At 46.4% G+C, this 22065-nt stretch overlaps 1 protein-coding gene across 2 annotated transcripts in view; it reads right to left on the bottom strand.

Annotated features, from left to right (window-relative positions):
- Positions 1-22065, bottom strand: part of CSTPP1 (centriolar satellite-associated tubulin polyglutamylase complex regulator 1) — a 149330-nt gene that overhangs the window by 38672 nt on the left and 88593 nt on the right. For both annotated transcript variants that reach the window (XM_051966004.1, XM_051966003.1), the window contains exon 3: positions 18792-18922. In XM_051966004.1, coding sequence (XP_051821964.1) covers positions 18792-18922 — 131 coding nt within the window. The remainder of the gene's footprint in view (positions 1-18791; positions 18923-22065) is intronic.

Here is a 22065-nt window from a genome sequence, read left to right as displayed (position 1 = left end):
TCTCCACCTGAGGTGCCCCTTTCCAAGGAAGGCGAAAAAGACAGAGAAAAAAGGAGTCTTTCCCCTGGAGAGATCTAACCACATTCTATTTAAGTACAAAGCAGTGTTTCTAAGTGGTGGATTTGAAGTCTGAGTTGTTTGTCTCCCTGAGATCACAAGGCCTCGGGGATGGATCTGCATCTTCTTTCATGTTCTGTTGGACTTCAGTTCACTGTCAGTGTTCAATGAATAATCAATAACAGTCTGCATCCCACCCAGGCTCCAGGAATAAATGTTCTGGAGTGAATTTGGGCCCAAATATAACACCCCTTCCCGAAAGAAACAAAGAGGTCGTTCCCCATTGAAAAAAGATTTTGCTCCTTTCTTCTTCCTCCCCATATGTGGTTTTAAGAGCTGGAAAGTACCCCCCAATTTCAAAAGGTTTTTTTGTGTAGGAAAAAAAAAACACAGAAAGATCATCTTCTCTTCCCTCTGGGCAGCCCCAGTTTGGTTGGAAATTTCAGGAGACTCAGCCTCTCTCCCCTCTCACTTTCCCAATCAGTGACAAAGAGTCCCTCAGAGTCTCCGCAGTTGTGAACAGCAGCCCTGAGGAAGCCCACTCTTTGGGAAGGGGGCTCTCAAGAGAGCCTATCCTCCCTTCACCTTATGGTGATGGGGGAAAAGCAGATGAGCTTTGCAGGAAGCTCCCTGCAGGACCTGGGAAGAAGGAGGGAATTGCTGGGAGTACACAAGGGGCAGGGTGCTGCTAGCGGGCCCCAACTCCTGCCCAGCTGCAACAACATGGTCGTCTGCCAGGGTCCCACAGGATTTGTTCAGGCCAGCGGGGAGGCGGGCCACTTTAATCCTGCTGGGAAGGCCTTAGCTGTGGAATTCAGAGCAGAAGTACGGAGGACTTTAGATAAATATATAAATATAAATAACAGAGCGGAGCAGCTTCTATGAAATTTCATAACATTGTAAAAAAAAAAGCATTCTATTATTTGATGGAATTTGATCCCAATACTGGATTTGAAGATAAAATGCAGAAGATAATTACAGCTCTGTTTTGATATGGTATTTCTCTAATAATTACTTTTTTCCTAAAACAGCTTCACCCTGGGCCTGATATCTATATCTACTGTAAACAAAACTGGAGTTTATAAAAATGACTAAAAGTGAGATTATATACACGTACATATATGTACACACATAAATATATCTATATCTACATGTCTGAACATATCACTCCTCTGCTCAAAAGTCTTCAGTAGCTCCCTGTTGTTCTTGGATAAAGTATGAACTCTTTAGCCTGCATTTAAAACCCTCTCCAAGCAGCCTCCACCTGCCTTCCCAGATTGCTTTCATTTTATTCCCTGTCACCCCTTCGACATCCCGGCCTACCTGGCCCACTGGCTGGCTGTTCCCCAAGCACAACATGCTGTCACCCGCCTTCTGCCTCTGGCTGTCCCCCAAGCTCGAATCCCATTCCTCTCCTTGCCTCTCCTGCCTCTGGGAGTCCCTGCTTCCTCCGAGGCTCAGTTCAGATGCCAGCTTCTCTTCGGAAACCGCTCCCGAACCTCCCACGGCTGCCGCTTTTTTCTCCCAAGATGACTTTGTCTCTGGGGATACGTTATATTTTTCTGGCAGGATGTGAACTGCCGGAGGTCAGCACCCGGCCCGGGTCCCGTAGACTATTTGTGTAATGAATCTTACTTGAACTAGAGAAAGAAAATCTCGTCTATTGGTCCGGGGCTACTTCTGGAGGCAGTAACTACAGCTCACCAAAGCTGGGGCTGGCAGGGACGGGGAGAGGCCCGCAGGGGCCCATCTCTGCCTCTCCTTGAGGGGTGGCTCCCGCCACCATTTACACTGGGGCACCTGACATGGAGGCTGGAGCGAGGGGGAGGAGCCACGATGAGAAGTGTGGGGGTCTGGGTCCGAGTGGGGTAGGTCTGGTGTCCCAGTCGGGCAGGAGGCCGTGAGGGAGCAGAGCCAGCTGAGTGTTACTGCACCCATCTGACCGGCTGAAGGCCGAGTTTGCCCGCATCCCATCCTCCAGCAGCACTGGGTGTGCTCACTCCCGTGACCCAACAGTAACTCATTTTGGCTTCAGGCAACCTCTGATCACTGCACAAATCGGAATCCAAAAAGGGAGCATCCAAGGAGGGAGAGGTAATCAAGGGAAACTTCATGGAGACAGCAAAACTTGAGCTCAGCATTTGTCTTAAAAGTTCACCCAAATTCCATGGAAGGGCTGGTAAATAATATCATTTCTCTATTAAAAACATACAAGTTGGGGTAGCGAGATGGCTCAGTAGACAGAGCACTCAGGAGGACCTGAGTTCAAATATGACTTCAGACATTTAATACTTCCTAGCTGTATGACCCTGGGCAAATCATTTAACCCCAGTTGCCTCAGCAAAAATAAAACAAACAAATGAAAAAACCCAGACCAATTAAGACACTGAGAGGTTAAGTTATTTTAGGGTCAAATAATGACTGATGGAATTAGAAAGGGGCTTCCTATACCTGCTCCCATCTAATGCTGTGAGTCACGGCCTTGCAAGCCAACAGATTTAGGCAGGACAGAGGCCCGGAGAAGGAGGTCGACATCTTCTCTGCACAGTACGCATTGGACGGCCACTCGGTCCGGGTTCCTAAAACCCAAACTCGGCACCAGATCGCGAGGGGAGAAGCTTTCGGTCATCCCATCAAACCAGAAAATGCCCATTCAGAAGAAAACAAAGATCCCAATCCAGATTTTCCACAAACGGTCTCCAAGTAACCGAGAAGAATTCATGTTTCATTGAGCAGTCATGGAAACTGACCACATCTTAAACTGCTCATATGTGACGCTCACCACAAAAGTGTGTAGGAATTAAGAGGCGGACGATCCAAATCAGAGGCACAATTTGGGAATTCCCTCCAACCGGCCTTTGGGTTTGCTCATCGAATCCGAAAGAATGCTCAAATGATTTCATGGCACAACCCTGCCCAGGACTGTTTCCTTCTGAGTGATCAGAATGGGAATGAGTTCTACACTTCCCCCGTCTCCAACCGGGACCATCCCTGAAGCGGGCCGACCTTGGGCATCCATCCTGTGTCCAAAGAGCTTCCTCTCGAGAAGAAGAACCCGAACCCTGATTTTCTTTGTTCGTTTATTTTATTGTTTGTCAAATGCTGGCAAACTCAAGAGAAATGGGTTCTTTCTTATTCTTTCTACCTAAGTCTCTGCTGGAATACATCTTTCTGACTTGTCTTCTGCAGAGACGGAGCAAGCTGGAGATGAAGGCTGGGAAGCCTTCAGAAGATGTTTAAGTCCGTCTTTAAAATATTAAGGAAAAGATCAAAACATAGATGTGTCCCATCTGGCTTTCAACACAGATGCTGGCCCACATGTTCACAGCTTCTCTGGGCTAAAAGGGGGAGAAGGAGAAAGGATGCCCATGGAATGCTTTTCTCCAGCAGAGAAGAACAGATCACAAATGGGGTAGAAAGTACCAGACTATGGGCCAGAAATTCAAGGATAACCTTATGTGGCCAAAAACACTACGGGAAGAGACATTTCCTACTCTGTTAGATGGGAACAAGTATGAAAAGTGCCTGCAGGGCCTTGGACATGAGAGAAGGCTGCCTGGTAGCCGCCTAAACTGAGATAATTCCCACCTTTGGGGGGGAGAAAGAGGATGAGGGGGGACCCACAGAAAGGGCCATAACTTGGGTTTCGGCAGCCGTCAGTGGATTGGTGATGGCTGGAATCCCTGTCTTTTCATCTCGATAAGTCAGCAGGGTTTGGTTACTCTTTCCTACCAATGTAACCGGTTAATGCAATCACCCAGACTCAGAAAAGAACAGATCTCTTTTTTCCACTGGCAGGTGACCAAAGAAAATATGTTCTCTAATGAACTAATGTCATAAAATAAGACCATACTCCTATCAAGCTCCTTTCATCCCAAGGGCTCAAATTCTCCCCACTTTCCTGCCCTTCCTCCTCCCCCGCTGTGGGCTTCCTCCAGGGAGGATGGGATCACGGCAGACCTCAGAGGCTAGCTAAGCCAGTCCCCTTCCTTTACAGGAGAGGCTCAGAGACATTAAGTGGCTTGCCGGAGCTTCTGGAGCTCAGAAGCTTTAGAAACGTAACATTTGAACTCAGGGCCTTTGCCCCCAGAGCGAGTGCTTGTTCCCTCAGCCACCTCCCACCTGGCTGGCTCCTCTGTATGGCCATCAGCCTGAAAAGGGCCCCCACAGGCGGCACGGGGGGTGGTAAACGAGGCCTCTCCAGGGTGTCAGTTCCCCTGCACGTCCTGGCAAAGGCTTTGTGAACCACTTCAAAAGCGGCCCAGCAAAGTTCCCCTGTCGGCGGCCCTGTGAGCTGCCAAGAGCACCGGAGAACTCTCCCTTTGGGCCACAGGCCAAAGAGAAGAATTTGGGGGGTGAGGGGAAGGTAAGGAAGGTGTTTTCCTCCTGGATATGAAGCATTAACCCTTTTCACCCACTCTTCTAGAGTTAACCCTGATGACTACTGGAGGACTCCCCCAACACTTACCCCCACACCTCGATCCGTAAGACATTCATTCTGAAATTAAATTATCTGCCCTCACAATCTCCAACTTGGCTTCCAATAGGACAAGAGCAATGGAAACTTGAAGACAGAAATTGCGGATGAGAGGGAAGAGATGACAGTGGGACATCAAGCTGCAGCAGACCCTCTGGGGGCAAGAGTGCAATGTGGTCATAAGGGAACAAGCATTTATTAAGAGTTCTGTCTGCTTCAGGCCCTGGACTAAGCTTGAAACATGGGCTTCTGCTCTACTGGGATGTTGCTTATGCAGGGAGATTCAAATCAATTCAACCAAACACTAATTCAGCATCCCTGATCCGGTCCCGTGAGCTCTGGAGATACAATGCACTACTGGCAAGGTTGTGAACTGATCCAAACATTCTGGGCAGCCCAATCGGCCTTTTGATTCAGCAATACTATTCCCAGGTCTATAACCCCAAAAGATTTCTAAAAGGGGGAAGGAGAGGATGTAGGACCTATTTTTACAAAAATATTAATAGCAGCTCTTTAGGTGATGGCAAAGAACTGGAAATTGGGGGACATCCATCAATTGAGAGATGGATGAACAAGTTGTGGAATATGATTTTAATGGGATATTACTATGATATAAGAAATAATGAGCGGAATGCTTTCAGAAAAACCTGGAAAGATTTACACGGACTGATACAAAGTGAAATGAGCAGAACCGGGACAACGCTGCACGGGGTGACAGCAATAATGTACAATGATCAACTGTGAATGACATAGTTATTCTCAGCAATGCAATGATCCAAGATAATTAATTCCAAAGGACTCAAGATAAAAAATGCCATCTACCTTCAGAGAAAGAGCTGATGAAGCTTGACTGCAGATCAAAGCATATGACTTTTCACGTTCTGTATTTTTTTTTCATTTTTTTCCCTTTGGGTCTGGATCTTCTTTCACAACATGACTAACATGGTAGTATGTTTTGCATGATTGCACATGTATAACCTAGATCAGATTGCTTACTGTCTCAGGAAGGGGGGAGGTGAGGAAGGAAAAGAGAAAATTTGGATCTCAAAAAATTTATTTTTAATGAATGTTTAAAATTGTCTTTATGTGTAACTGGGGGAAAAATAAAATATTTTTAAGAGAAAAAATGACTTATGTATGATTCTTCAGAGTGTAAAGGATATAGTTTCAGAAAAGAAGGAAAAAAAAACCATAAAAATTGCCAACACCTCTCTTTTGGAACCGTTTGATAGTGATCTCATCTTTTCAGTGTCACGAGATCTCAATTCTATGGAAAAAAAGACCTAAACTGATAAGACTGAGAAGTGATGCACATAAACCTTTATAGGAAAATAAAATTTTATTTTCTATCAAATCTTGCTAATTAAGGCATCCATGTATACTTTTAAGTTTTAATTTTTTCACTGATTTTTTTTAGGTCACCCTAATTTCTGAGTATTACTCTTTCTCCTCCCCACTAAATCACTAAAAAAAAGTTGAGAAAAAATAATCAATATATCAACTGATTTTAATACTTTATGTAAGATTCCACAGCCATAATCCTCCACCTCTGAAAAGAAGGAAGTATATCTCTTCTTAGTAACCAAGGTTGATCATTATAATCACACAGTATTCAGTTTGGTTTTTTTGTTTCCACTTACAACGTTGTAGTCATTGTATATATCTTTTTCCCTGGAGCTACTTTACTTTGTTTCAGTTCATATAAATGGTCTTCCCCTGCTTCTTTGAATCCAATCTATCAGCAAGTATTCTAACTATGGAACAATTTAATCAATCAACAAATATCTTTTACTATCTTATAAAATGAACTCATCAATGAGAATAAAAAGACAAAAATGAAATGGTCCTTGCCCTCAAAGAGTTTATATTCTATAGAGGGAGACCAACATGCAAATACACAAGATTTATCTTTTATCTGTTTTTTGTCTGTCTCTCTGGTTGGAGGAGGAAGGGAAGGGTGCACGAGCACCAGGAGGGAGGGCTCAGGAAAGGTTTCATGTGGAAGGTCATGCTTCAGGTGAGTCCAGAAGGACACTGGATTCTAAGAGACAGAAGTGAGCAGGGCCAGATAGGGCTGAAGTGAGGAAGAGTGAGACGCTCGGTCTGGCAAGAGCAGAGTGTGCACTGGAGAGAATCCATGAAAAAGCGAGGAAAGTGACCTGACGTCAGCTGGCACAGAGCTTCCTGACAAGAGAATGTATCTTTTAATATGTCCTTAAGGTGATGGAGAGCCCCTGGACCTTATAGAGCAGGAGACGCGGTTAGAGCTGCTCTTTGGGGGAATCTTGGTGGCGGCTCTGAGGGTCCGGCTGCTGTTGCTACCAGGAGAGGGATTCTATTGGCCACAGGGAGACGGACAGAGCCCGGCTGAGAGGGTGGGTGACGGAGGAGAAGGGGAGAGGTCACCATTCTTCCTTGCTACCATCTCTTATGGAGCACGGACCTTCAGTCCCACCGATGGGCCACGACTCCATTACCAAGTGATCTCCTGCTCTTTGCCACCACAAAAGGTGCTTCTAAGGGGACTTTGGCCATTGCCATTTTAAACAGCGAGGCTCAAAAGAGTGCGCCTCTTGGGTAGGACAAAAATGGAGGAGAAACATTGCCCACCCGGCCGCCAAACTTGTGCCTCCGTTTATGATCAAGCTTGTGTCAGCTAGGATTGGCGCCCTGTTTATTCTCTGTGCCTCTAGGCAAGAGGAAGACTGAGCCATTCTTTATTATTATTATTATTATAGCTTTTTATTTATAAGGCATGTGCATGGGTAATTTTTCAGCATTGACCCTTGCAAAACCTTCTGTTCCCACTTTTCCCTTCTTCTCCCACCCCCTCCCCCGATGGCAGGTAAGACTAAGCTACTCTAAGGAGATGCTGGCTGCTCTGTGCTGAAAGTCTCCAGAGAGCTCTGCAGCCCCGAAGCACTGGGGCTCGAGGCAGGTATCGCCATGAGAGCTCTGTCAGTCACAGCCGCTATTACGGCGTCTCACTCTGCCAGGCTAACCGCCGGCTCAGACCAAGGCTGCCTCAGTTTCCCCAGGACCTCCTTCTTGGGGGCTCTTTAGCATCCGAGGATCATCGGTCCATGTCGGGGAAGGCGCGAGCCCCGCCGGCCCTGAGAGATGATCTCAGGCTGCCTTTTTGGCTCCAGAAGGAGGAGGAAACTTTGGGTATGGCAGGTGGCGAATGCTGGTGAGTGTACTGGAACACCCAACAGCACTAAAATTAGAAAAGGAAAAATCCGCCCCACTCGGGGATTAGTTTAGTGCAGGTTTTCTTTCAAAGCAAACACAGAACACATATTACCACACCCTTGCCCGCCCGCTTTTAATGGTCTGCAAACTTCAATGAAGCAAGTATCATCTGAAGCTTTGAAGGGAGATAAAAAGGGGATAAAACAATTGACCTCTCCAGGATTTCTCACAACCATGTGTGTGCTTTTCTTCTTGACTGAGAATAAAAGAAAAGGGAAATCAGCAGCGATTGGAGTTGGAAATGAGAACAAGGTTCATGGCTGCAATTCTGTCAGAGGGGGAACTGAGCCTCCCCTGGTTCTTGCTGGGTCCCAGTCACCTGAGGGTGGTCCCCAGGGCTCCGAGGGCACCCACCTGTGGCAAAGACAGCCGGCCCGCCTTCCACAGATGACAGCCAAGGAAACTGAGACCATAGGGCTTGGAGAATAAGGCAGGGCCGGGGTCAGATTGGGGCCTGTGCCCCACTCTGGGGCCTTCCCCCTTTACCGCATCCCCAGATAGACCTGACAATAAACACAGGGAAATCTTTTCTGGGGAAAGATAGATTCAGTTACCAGGCTGGATCCTTTCCGTGAACTTGGCAAGGCAATTTCCTTGAGAAACTTTCTCAGGCAATTTCTTGCCAGGATGACAACTTCAAAGGAAGCAATATGTCAACCGAATCAGTCACAGGAAAACATTTGAAGCTAATGCGCAGGGAAGGCCCTCACCTTTTCCTCTCCCCAACGGGGTGGCGGGTTCGCCTTCTGGCCCAGATTCCGGAGGCCTCGGCCAGGGTAGATTAAGGATCGCTTTTGCCAGCTGCCCAGAGGTCTGACCGCCCCATCTGTGTGCCCCGTCTAGCCCTTGTCCTGGGAGCTTTCTGCTCCAGAAAGCCCTCGCTGCTGAGGCTGGGGCTAGGAGGCCCAGGGAACCCGGCCCCGTCACAGGGAATGCCATTAGAGCATTAACATCAGTCGACGGAGTCGGCGGTCACGCTTTTCCTGTGAAAGGCATCCCGTGGAAAGAAGGCCTCTGTCTCAACTTGACTGCTCGTCATGCTGGGTTTGTCCGGCCCATGAGAACTTGTCAAAAAGTTAGTCAACTGACTACGAGTGTCAGACTGCCAGAGCAGTCGCCTCCACGGTAGCCTTTCAGAGGTTATAAAGTGCTTTGGGAATGGGCGTCGTGGGAGGTACCTTGTGCTCCCTTTTAGCTCTATTTTGTGGATGGAGAAATGGAAGACAGAAGATTCACAACAGGAGATCAGGGGGTTTAGAGCTGGAAGTTTACCCCACCCCTGCCCTTATTTAAAGCTGAGAAAGTGGAGACGCAGAGGGGACAAGTGGGTGATGGCAGAGCCAGGATTCACACTCAAGTCCTGGGAGTGACTCCACCTCAGATTTCCTCCCACTCTGCCACCCTGCCCGCGGAGGGGCACTCAGCACAGGATGGGCTGGCACTGGGCCTCGGATCCGAGCTTGTGCCGTGGCCGGATGGGGCTTTTCTGCACTTCCCAACATACCCTGCTCCTTCCCACATCTGCGCCTCTGCTGATAGTATTTCCTATTCTAGGAATGGCCTCCTTTCCCTCATCAGCTATTGAATGCCCCAAACCCAACTCGAATGCGTCTTCCTCCACTGGGCCTTCAGCCCCATGGCTTGGGGTGGCTTTCCATCCCGACTTCTGCCCCCTCGGCAGCACCTGTTGTGCCTTACTCCATATTGGCTCGAGAGTTGGGTTTCCTTCTCTCACTGACCTGTAAATTCCATGAAGTCAGGGCCCAGTCATCTAAATTTGGAACCTCGCTCGGCCCAACCCGGTGCTTCCTCGGAACCCTCGGTGGGACTGCGCTGCGCCGCCGCGGGCCCCTGAGCCAAGGGGACAGATCTTAGCCAGCTCTGGGACAGGTTCTGCTAGAACCGCAGAAGAGATGGAGGGGGTCTCAGAGGCCAGTTCCAAACAGGAAGCCAGGCTCCAGCACGCCCCCAAACATCAGTCATTCGGCCTTCACTGACGACCCACTGGGGCGGCCAGTTCCACTTGCGGAGGGTGCTAAATGTTGGGAACTTTCATCTGGCGTCTGGCTGAAATCTGCCCCTCAGCCACAGGCCAGCTCTTGAAACACTCTCAGCCTGAAGTCCTGTCAATTCTCTATCTTCTCTTTTCCAGGATAGAAAGCCTTTGAAATAGGTCCTCTTTCTGGGGGAGCCCCGCTGTTTCCATAGTCCGAGTTCCTTCTCTGGTTTTAGATGGCTTCGGGGTCCCTTTCAGCTCTGTCCTTCAGACCCATAATCCTGTGGCACAGTCTCAAGGCCCTCCCAATGAGGCCGAGGGGAGGACTGGGGGACCCTCCCCAGCAGTAAGAAAGCCGGGGAGGGGAAGATGAGGTCAGTTTTGGACCTTCTACGTCCTCCATTTAAGGAAGGACCCGGGGCAGCCACCTCATCATCCAGCTGCTCACCTGGATTTTATCATTGGCTCCAGAACCTCAGACTCACAGCTGTTCAGTGCCCTCTGTCCTTGGGGCCCTCCCTTCCCTGGGCTGGAGAAGGTAGAGGAAAGACAATGGAGAATCCTGTCCCGCCTTCCTCTCGTCCCACGCTCAGCATCCCCCTTTCCTCCTTTTCGGCTTATTTTCACGTATTGTCTTGCTTGGGAGACTGTGTTTTGTTCCGAGCACTTAACCGGTGTTTGGTGCCAGGGGATGATTAATACATGTTTCCCAAGCTGATATTAAATTTAGGCTATTCAGAGAGCACGTCTACTAGGCAGGTGGAGAGACAAGTCTGGAGGAGGAGGGCTGGAAAAGAAGATGGTCAGCACAGAGGCAATGACCGAATCCATTAGAGCCGAAGTGGTATAGAGGAAGACGAGGGCCCGGGACAACCTTTCTCAGAACTGACCAGTGAGCTTTCTAATTTGTGGTGCGAGAACCGAACCCCAATTCTGCAGTCGTGGCCTTGCAAGGGCAGAGGCTGTGGGACGCAGTTCTTCTATGGCCCGGATGCTGGGCTTACTTTATATCCACTGAGAAGATGTCACCTTTTGGGGGCTGAGCCCCAATCCCTTTAAAACCTTTGTCTCTTGTTCATAAGAACTGGTTTTCTAGCTCCCCTTTAACCGACCTGTATTTGGGAAGGTGATTTTCTGAGCCCAGTTGCAGAGTTTTACATGATCTCTGTTGGATTGCATCTTGGGAGATTGAGCCCAATGCTCCAGCTCAGCCAAGGTGTTTCTGGATCGGGCTTTGTTCAATTCAACCGGGCCCAGGAAGGATTTAGTCAGACTGAGAACACAGACTGCTTGTTTTTTACTTCACTCACTTGGCTCTGGCTTTTCAGAAGTATGTAAATCACATTTTATTTTCAAATATCCATAAGAGAAAGGCTGAGCCTGACAACTGTATGCCTTATTTAAATAAATCATTCAGGTCAGATGCTTTTCTGGGAAAAAAGAAAAAGTTCTTAACCCCTGGGGAGAAAGAGAGTCCCTAATTAAAGGGCTCTTTAGATAAAAGAATAAAGAGCTTACAAGTTATAACTTATAAGTAGCTTCTCTGTTCATTGAGTTTTTAATTTATGCTCAGGCCCCAATAAAGCAACATTTTAATCAATCGTTTTCTCAGATTAAAGTGAGTTCATTTGAAAAGCAACAATATGGATTGGTCAGAAAAGAATATTTTCTTCTGGTAAGAAGCCTCCTTCTTATGGCCACACCACTGAGCCGCTGCTCTAGGCCCTGGCTATGATCCATATTTATCTGTGCCTAAAGTATTAAAGCTCCCTACAACCACCTTGCCCCAATACTAGCTCTTTCCCCCTCAAAAGTAAAATCCCCTTTCAAAGACAATGAAAGGAAGATGTGCTCCTGGTTTTAACAAGGAAATTCTGTGGATTTTCATGTTAAGCTGGGAACTGATCAAAATGTAAATCCTAGCTGACTTCCCTACTCTGGGACCATTTCCTCACAAGGGGGTCAATTAGATGATTTTTTTCTTTGCTACACTAAGTTGTATTGATGCCTTTTGTTTTTATGTAGTAGCTAATATGTATACGGCACTTTGAGGTTTGCGAATTGCTTTATGTTAGTATCTCAAGTGATTTGCCTATGATCAGCAACTTGTAAGGGTCTATGGAAAGACTTGAACTCAGGTTCTCCTGAAGTCAGGGCTCCATCTCATTTCATCTCCCCATCAAATGCACCCTTTCCTCATAACCAAGAAAAACAAGTAAGCAAAAACATTGGCCTCAGAGGCTGCATCTGAAAACGTACACAGCATTCAGAGCTAATACATGCATCACTTAAAAAAAATAGTCATCTGTTTCAACTGTACTCTTGGAGTTGTTAACCCCATTTGCTCAGTTTTGTCATTTCTCTGGGTATCGGTCTGGCCAGATTTCCCACCACCACCATTTCCCTGGATTCCTCAGGTTTGCCATTTTTACTGCACAATGAAAATCCTTTGCTTTCATCTATTAGTTTTCCAGTGATTTCCCAAGTGAGGGCAATGCCTTGGACCAGTCCTTTGTTACCACAGAGACCCTCCCTGTACCTTTTGGAGTGACCTGGAGGCCTACGTTTGTCCTGGAAATCTAGCAATGTGTCCCCCGATGGCCAGGTTTTCCAAAGTCCTGTAGCCATTGGCTGTTCCCTCCTTTTTTGTCTTTGTCAATATGTGACCCCCACTCAATTACAACCAACTGGAAGACCGACTCATCTACACACAAAGTGAGGCCATCCTCAATGAGGGCATTAGTGGGGACAAACAAGTTTTCAAAAGCAACAGTCTATAATGGATCACATCTTTACCATTTCTCGAGTCATACCATGACTCAAAGATGCAAAGACTAAAAGAAGCCACTGTGTCTATAGTTTATTATGAAAAACCATTTGATCTGACAGAATAAAATGTCATCCTTTTAGGAAGACATCATACATTAGAAACTTTGAAGATCCTTTGAAAGATGTGCCAGAATATAACATATATTTTAAAACATATTTAACATATATTGGATTACTTGCCATCTAGGGGAAGGAGTGGGGGGAACACAAGGTTTTACAAGGGTCAGTGTTGAAAATTATCCATTGATTTCAGAGAGGCCTGGAGAGACCTACATGAACTGATGTTGAGTGAAATGAGCAGAACCAGGAGATCATTATACATGGCAACAAGAAGACTATATGACAGTCAGTTCTGATGGATGTGACTCTCTTCAACAATGAGATGATTCAAACCAGTTCCCAATGATCTTGTGATGAAGAGAGCCATCTACACCCAGAGAGAGGACTGTGGGAACTGAGTGTGGTTCAAAATATGGCATCTTTCTGTTGTTGTTTGCTTGCATGTTATTTTTTCTCTATTTGATCTGATTTTTCTTGTGCAGGAAGAGAACTGTATAAATATGAGTGCATATAGTGGATTTAACACATATTTAAGCTTTAATAAGAAGAAAAAAGAAAGAACGCTATACTAGAAACAACTCTGTTCAATGGTTCTCTGATCATAAACATTAGGTGAGGCATAAAGTAGGAAAACCAATGTGGAGTTTAAATATTGATAACTCTAGTGAAGTCTCACTTTTAGAGTCTGTGTCTCCATGTGAAATGCTTAAAGGGATGGGAACATATTTATAACACATCACATTGAGAACTAGAAGCATATCCGGGTAACTGGGGGGAAAATGTGTATAGTAAGTTTCTGTGGCAAAGATTTCACTTCCAAGATTTATAAAGGAACTAATTCAAATTTAATAAATAAGGGTCATTCCCCAACTAACAAATGGTTGAAGAATATAAACAGGAGGTTTTCAGAGGAAGAAATATTAGCTATCAATAGCCATAGGAAAAAATACTCCAAACCACCAATAACTAGAGAAATAAAAAAACAACTCTAAGCTCCTATCTCACACCTGTCACGATCAGCAAAGTTGATGCCTCACAAAAGGAAACAGAAATGTTGGGGAGGCTGTGGGAAAATAGGTTAATTAGTGCCTTTCAGAATGTCACTCTGAAAGATCATTTGGCATTATTTACAAAAAAGCTATTAAACACTGCATTCTTTTTGATCCAGTGATTCTGAGATTATCTTCCAAAGAGTCAAAAAAGGAGGAAAAGCACCTGTGTGTGCAAAGATTCACAACAGCTCTTTTTGCAATGGAAAAAAAACTGGATGCTAAGGACGTATTTCTCAATTGGTGAATGGTTAACAAACTATGGTACGTAATGCTTTGCTGTAAAAATTGTGCTGTAAGAAATGGAGAGAGGGACAGTTTTAGAGAAATCTGGAAAGATTTGTCCGAACTGATGTAGAGTGAGAGGAACAGAACCAAGACGACATTTTGTACACTAACAAAACTGGAAGACAAACAAACTGGAAGACCCGAGAACTCTGACTGATACATAACCAGTTATGATTTTAGAGCACCAATGATGAATTATCCTTCCCATACCCAGAGAGAAGAGAGAGAGAGAGAAAGAGAGAGAGAGAGACAGAGAGAGAGAGAAAGAAAGAGAGAGAGAGAGAGAAGAGAGAGAGAGAGAGAGAGAGAGAGAGAGAGAGAGAGAGAGAGAGAACAGACTCGGTGCAGAATGAGATAAGTGTTTTTTGGCCACGGGCCGACAGTGAGATTTGTTTTGCTTGACTACATATATTTACTGTAAAGGTTTTGTTTTTCCATTTTTTTTTCAATTGCAGGGGGAGGTAAAAGGAAAAACTGAATTTTTTTCATTGAAAAAAACTTAATTAAAAGAGGAACATTCTTCCTCTTTTGTTTGTCTCATGTGACACATGATGGAGAATGACGTCTATATTTTAATTAAATGTCCTTATGGACTATAAAAACAGAAAAGTGAAAGATCATTATCAGTATAGGTAATAAAACAAGGCTTCATGGAATAGGTAGAATCTGAGCTGGTTCTTCTAGGAATGGGTATTTGGCAGGGCAGTGTGATTTATATAAAGGAGGGAACACGGAGTCGGGAGGCAGAACTGGTTTCAAATTCCAGCTTGATTTCTGATGGCCCATGTGACTTTAGAAGAAGTCATTTATGCTGCCCGGGAATCAGTTTTTTATCTTAAAAATGAGATGGTTAAACCAGATAATCTTTCAGGTCCATCTTGGCTCTAAGTTTTCTGAGTCTCTTGAGAAGAGGCCAATGTTTTATTTCTCCTATTTGCTCATTTCTCCATATTCTCTGAATTCTCATTATTTGCCATTTCTTGCAGCATGTCTGAGTCTGTTGGCCCTTCCCCAACCGCCAGACACCTGCTCTGTTTGCAGTTCCTATTCCCACCTTCTCCGGGAGGCCTTCTCTCTCCGTGGCGTCCCTCCTGCATGACAAAGTTGCCTCCTGCAGTGAGCTCGGGGACAGTGTCTCTGGGCACGGTGCTTGGTACAGTACGAGGGACTCCCAAACACCTACTAGCTATGGGCACATCCCAGGGAGAGCCCGGGAAGGAAAGGGCCGGTTTTCGAAGGCCCAAATCCTGGACACCCGAGCAACGTCCGATTGCATCTCCAAAGGTCCCTTCTGATCCATTGGATCCGTGACGGTCGCTTGCTCCCCACCATGCAGCTCAGCTACCTGGATGCCAGAACCAGATTTAAGATCTAGGCAGCTGGAAAGGAAAAGGGGGAGCACGGCCGCACTCACAGCAGCCGACTTCAGAGGGTCTGTGGGGTCGAGGCAGCAGCAGCCAATTCGGGGTGCCGGCTGTACAGCAGCCAAGGCGGGAGATGGGAAACGGGCAAGCGAGGGGCTTCTGGAAGGAATCTGAGCCACAGCCAGCCCCCTCGTCCTGCCGAGGAATCCCTCCAGCAAGGAGGGCAGTGTCCTGACTGCGGCTACAGGTGCTTCCCAAATCCAGGGCTGCTGCCCAGCTGCAGGGTGTGCACCCAAGATGAACAAACTTCACAATCCATGCCCTTGCCTGTGAGGGAGCACCAGCACACCCATGTGGGAGCACCAGCACACCTGCGGCTTTGGGCCCTTCTAGGTACTTGGTCCCCACTTGAGGCCTCAGTGCTAACTGCAGACCTCAGACCACCCAGGGCTTGGTCCCCATCGGAGCAGCTTAGCCCTGCAGCTCAGAGGCCAAGGCCGGCCTTCCTTCTGAGCAGGAGCCCCCGGAGGCCGAGTGCCAGCTTAGCTGGGTGAGAGTGTCTCCTGTGCCACCAGGAAAGCTGCTGATCGGTCCTCCCCAAGCCAGACCCCAGGCCTGACCCCGACCTAATGGAGGCCAGCTCCCTCCCGCAGAATGTAGGCCCTTGTGTGTGCAGCAGGGCCGAGAACCTCTCACTTCCTCCTAAAGCCGTTTTCATTTGCCATCTCACCTCTCACTGAGGCCTCCAGGATCTCTCAGAGGCAATCACCTTAAAAGCTCCTCAGACTCCCCAAGAGGCAGGGAGGCTGGCAGTTAGTGCGTTTGCCCTTTGCCCTAACCAGCCCAACTTTTTCCATGTCAAACATTCTCAAACTCCCTCCCTGACAAAACTATCCATGACCTGGAGTCTGCCGAATCAGCTCCTAGTTTTCCCCCTTATTTTCTTACTGCTGAGTCAGATGCTTCCGTGCCCACCTCTCCCCCCCATCGTCACGTCTACATTGACATGGATACGCGGGCTCTCCCGAGAGCACGTGAGCTCCTGGAGGCTGGGAGTTGGTTCACTTTCTGTCTATATCCAATAGTTGGCCCCTAGTGTTTGACACCTAGTCTGGCGCTTATTAGATGCTTGTGGAATGCTTGGTCCTGACTGAGCAGAGGAGAGAGCTCCTGATGATTTATTCAACACGCGCGCATTATGCCCTTGATGGGCTAAGTGCTTTGGGAAATGTCATATTTAAATATAACGTTATCTCTGCCGTCAGAGAAGTGAAAATCGTATATGGGAAATGACAGATTCTCAGTCCCCCAGAGCGGGCCAAAGCAAGAGGACAGGTACATTTCCAGTGCAATTTGACCTTTCCCTAACTTAGAAAACAAAGTGAACAAAATGCAAAGTCTGATGCTATGAGCCTCTTTCCCTTATCCCACTTTGGACTCTTAAGAAGCTTTAGCTTTAGGGCCGGGCATGTAACTCTTCTTTCTGGGGTAACAGGAGTAGGAAAGGCCAGGGACTTGGCTAAGTAGAAACGACATGTGAGACTGAATCAGAAACCCGGGGCGAACAATTTCTGCCAACGGGCTGCTTCCTTCGTCCGGTTTCCATTGGCGGCTTTTAGTGGAGAGCTCTGCTTTTCCTTGAGCTCTCTCCCAGAGAGAAAGGAAGCTTTTTCTTTCTGACAGCGAAGGCCTCGATTTCAGGTATTTCTGGCAAAAGCCACATCCAAGAGAGCAGTGATAGCATCTCCTCCACAGAGAAGCCTGGGATTGACAGGCCGAGGCGGGAAGCTATTAAGTCAGGGCCGACCCTGGCACCCCCAAAGTGTCAGAAGATTCTGGCTCAGAGTTCATGACTAACATTTGTGATGGAAAGATGTTTGGAAAGCTTCTCAAAAGAGTAAAAACCTAAAGACTTCTTACTGTGGAGGTCTGGCTCACACAGCTACGAAGGCTGCATCTGGTCCCAAGGAAGTCCTGGGGTGTCTGATTAAGCAGTATCACAATAAATGCTGAGCAAATAATTCAGGACAGTTGACAGCACAGGGAAAACTGAGAACTCGGAGTAAATCCCTCTCAGCAGCTGGATGGATCGCTGGCTGCAGACCTTCTGTCTGGCTGGGGCCCTCACGTTAACGATAAAGGAACTCACATCTGCTTGGAGTCCAAAAGCTATATGGGCCACTTGTGGCACGGGCCCAAGAAGGAATAGCAAGCGCTCGCGGAGCACTTTACAAATGTAATCCCGCTTGATCCTCACAGCAACCCTTGAAGGAAAGTGCTGTTATTCTTGCCATTTTGCAGATAAGGAAACTGAGGCAGGCAGGGGTTCTGGGACTTGCCAGGGTCACAATCTAGATCTTTTTTTAACCGAACTCAGGACTTCCCGAGGGCCTCGGCCCTCTGTGGAGGACATGCTGGATGGGGAGTGGTATACTAGGGGGCCCCTGGGCTCGGCACTGGAGTTCTAGTCCAAGCCGTGCCGAGTCTAAGCCCGACTCAACAGGGAGTTCTAGCAAATCCCTCTGAGTAGGTAGTCTCAAGTTCTTCATCTGTACCGATCAGAGAATCAGATGAGATCATCCATGGGAAAGTTTTCATTTTGGAAGGCCCAGATTGCGCAGAGGGGAAGGAGAGAGACAGTTTGGTGTGATGGAGCAAGGCCTAGATTTGGAGCCTGAGGATTGAGTTAAAGTCGGATGCTTCTCTCAGCTTACAGAACGTGGGGTGACCCGAAGGAGAGGGGGATTCCAGTTCTAAACCCAAACCTATTCCATTTCTATAAAATGGGCTGGGGCTGGGGTCTTTTTGTTGTATTTAAAGTTGAAGAACTTTGTGACTCATGTGCAGAAGATGCTCCGTAAATCCATTTCAATGAATGATGTGGGATGAAGGAACTGACCGCGGCCAAGAAAAGACTTATGTCCGAAGCTGGCCCATCCTACACCGGGGTCACCTATTCCAGGGTCTCATGCTAAGGTATCTGGCCCTATTTCTAGCCCAGGAGCTACTAGAGGAGACGGTTTCCCAAGCTCCTTCTCAAAGAATGTCCAATGAAGGACCTTTCCGATAGCTGTTTACCTCAAAGTTTGTTGATGAAATCAGTTTAAAAGATGGCCGTGTGTGCACTTGCACACTCCCATTTTCCTGCTTTAAAGTGCACTTAAATGCTTTTTTTTACTCGGTATCTTAAAGTGTTTGCAAATCCTGATTTTATTCTCTTCAAACTTCTGCAAGGTAGACATTAATCCTGCTCCATGGAGTGGGAATCATAGCAAATTAACTCATAAGGGAATTTAGTGGCTCAGTCCTGGAAGAACCTCCCAGATAGCCTTTATCATCCATCATCTCTCAGAAGAGACGGGAACTACCCAACGACGCTCTGACTTCAGGTCTCTATGAACAAGTGTGAGAAGACTTACCTCCGTTCTTGCCCACAGTTCGGAAGCATCTCCAGAAAGCCCGTAGGAAGGATGCCCTGTTATGGGGGGTGGCCTGGATGAAGCTAAACTCTCGAAAGAGAATGTGCGTCCCCTGACACACGCTGTTAAAGCTGCAAAGAGAAAAACCAAGAGGTCACTGACTGAGGGCTCTTCTAGAAGACTGAACCAGAAGGGAAGCAGAGGCCACTCAGAAGAGTTGCCAAGAAACGGGAGAAGTGGCCTGTGTGCCTCGTATTTCTGAGCAGCCGCCCCACTCGGGCCCAGCCCCTGGCTCCTCGGAGGGAACTCTCCGCACGTCAGCACTTCCCTCAACAAACCCTGGACTCCAGCTGGCCTTAGCCCCCCACCTCCACCTCAGGAAGTTCTAACCAGTCACTAGAGAGTTAGAGAGAGAGAAAACTATCCATCCTTAACTGGATGATACTGGCAGTGGTCTTTTTAGAGAATACCTCTCTCTCTACCTCAGCAGGATTTACATTTCCTTCAAGATATTCTCTCTGGGTTCTTCCCCAATGTATACCAGCTGCCGCAAGAAAAACACGGCCGCTTACAGGTGACATCTATAGATCTGTCCAAGTCAGTCTGGAGTGCGGAACAACAGGGGATCTGTCATACGCCTCTGACAACAAACCCAGGAAGAATATCTTCCATCTGTCTAAAGGAGAGACAAACGGTTCCATGAGGAGACTGGTGGAGAGAAGTGAGGATCCATGGTGAGGGAACAGGGGTAAAAAGTGGCCCCTAAAATGAGAGGATGAGGCAAAGCCCAAGGGCTCGATGAGTCATTGCTTAAATTGGGCCCCAGGAAGGGAGGAAAATGTGCTGTGTAGTCTTTGGGTTCTCTTGCCAAAGCGGGAAAAAGGCTGGGAAGCACTGGAGCTATCTCCAAATGGAAATTCCACTAGAAATAATAACACAGGAATGGACACAATCAAGAACTGGCTCCAGGCTCCAGAAAATTAAATCCTCTAGCAAAGTCCGATAGAGGACAAGTTTATCTTAAGAATGATGCAGATATTAGGCTCAACATGGTCACCGATGGAGCAATGGGGAATGCAGAGTCAGGGGATTTGAGCTGGAAGGAGCTTTAGTTCAGACCCTCGTTTTTCAGTTTAGGAAACTGAGGACCGGAAGAAGGAAGGAACTTAGCAGCAGCCACATCAAGAGCCAGGGGCCGTTGAAGCTGGTTCCTCTAACTTCCAATTCACTCCCTGTCCAACCACACCACAGTGGCCACCAGATGGGGACACGAATTCCAAATGGCAGCTCATGTTGAGGTTTCAGGTAAATTTTAACACAAAACCAGACCTGAGCTGAAGAGACTTTGTAGGACATCTCTTCTGCCTTCGGACTGAACTACATGAAAGATGCCCATTTTTTTCTCTTTAAAAGAAGAGAAAGATGAGGGGGATGGGGCCAGAATCATGTCGCTATTCTGTCAATATTCAGATTGGAGCAATATTATGAATATCCACGGAAGCTCCATAAATACAAACAACAAACTATACTGTATTAAAAAAAAACAGCTGCTATTCCTCGCCCATGGAAAACTGGCAGAGAACAATAATTCTATGACAACCTGAAGAAAACAGGAGAGCAGTAAGGGAAGACCAAGAATCAGGGTAGAAAAAGGATTTTTTTTTAAAAATCTGAGCAAAGATGTATTTGGGGGCAGTCTGGATCAATACTATTGTCTTAAGAAAAGGAATATGAACTTCAGTATCTGAAGACTTTTCATAAACCCAGTTTGGATACCTCCTTTATTCTCTTCCTTTGAGGGCACTGGATAGAGATAAAGTTGGTTGTGGGTTCCCACGCATCCCTGTTTTCTTCCTCATTAGAATTATTTCTCCTTACGTCTTCAGAATTACCAATTCTTTTGAAAGCTTACCAATCCTTCTGTACAATTTTGTTCTATGGGATCCTCCCTATTCTTTGTAACTAAAAACACTGGAGATGCAGAAAATAGCAATTTCGCAACTTTCTTCCAAGGCTAGACAATACTGAATGTAATCTAAGTACAAGATAGACTTTTCAGCCGACTAAGATACACATTTACACAGTCAGACGGCTTATGTTACATCAATCAATCTATATTTATTGCATTTTTCTATGTAAATATATGCTATACACCATGCAATCACCTAAGCTGAAATTTCCTGGATTTTCAATAAACTCTTCTCCCTAAATAACTGGTTCATAATAATAGCAGGTTACATGTGCTTTTTCTCACAAGAGGCAGGTGATTCCTTCTTTACAGATGATGAAATGGAGGAGCAGGGCAGGTAAGTGACTGGTTGGTCATCAACCAGCCAAGGTGTCCATGTCCAGCGTACTCTACTACTGCCCTGCCTCTAAGTGCCACTCACTATGGCAAACGGCCATCCCTCTCCTGGGCCCCACGGGCAGATTTTTCCAAATTCAAGTTAAATGGTCACACTTTACAATTTCTTTTAATTCTTCGGGTCTTTTTCCTTCCTTTCACTAAAGGTAAATTTATCATCCAACGTCATATGGGAGAAATTCAACAAATCTCCCATGCCCTGTCCACAAGAGAGTTAGAGACACCAGATCTTGTGTTTCTTTGTGATTTATGTTTTTCTTCATCATTTAACACGTTAAATTAATTGAAAAGTTTGGTTTTAAAAGTGACAAACTCAAGTTAAATTAAAGTAAAAACCCACTAATTCCTTGTTTTGTCATATTAGTCAGGAAATATTTATTAAATATGTACTAGGATCTGCAGGCACTGTTCTAAGCACCAGGGATATGAAAAGAGGCAAAGATAATATAATGAAGGAGAAAACAAGCGAATAAAGATGTATAAACAAACTTAACACAGGAAAACTAGGAAATAATTAAAAGAGAAAGGCCCCAGAATTAAGAGGGATTGGAAAATTGGAAAAGCCTGGGAGATGGGATTTTAGCTGGGACTTGAAGGAAGCCAGGGAAGCCAGCAGACAGATGGAAAGGCACAGATTTCTAGATAGGAAGAATAGGCAGGAGGGAAGAAATAGAATAAGAGTATCATGTGGGGGTGGGGGGAACAGCAAGGAGGTCTGTGTGTCAGGGAATAAGAGGGGAAAAAAGGGAGAGTTTTGTACTTGAGCTTGAAGGTGCTAGGGAGCCATTAGAGTTTATTGAGTAAGGGGAGTGTGCTTTAAGAAAATCATTTTGACAGTTAAATGGAGGATGGATTGGAGTAGAGAGATTAGAAGCAGACAGACCCGCTGGTAGGCCATTACAATAGAAC

The sequence above is a fragment of the Antechinus flavipes genome, chromosome 6 (genome assembly GCF_016432865.1).
Source record: "Antechinus flavipes isolate AdamAnt ecotype Samford, QLD, Australia chromosome 6, AdamAnt_v2, whole genome shotgun sequence".
NCBI lineage: Eukaryota > Metazoa > Chordata > Mammalia > Dasyuromorphia > Dasyuridae > Antechinus > Antechinus flavipes.
The sequence above is the reverse complement of the archived record's forward strand: the minus strand, read 5'-3'. Positions and strand labels throughout refer to the sequence as shown.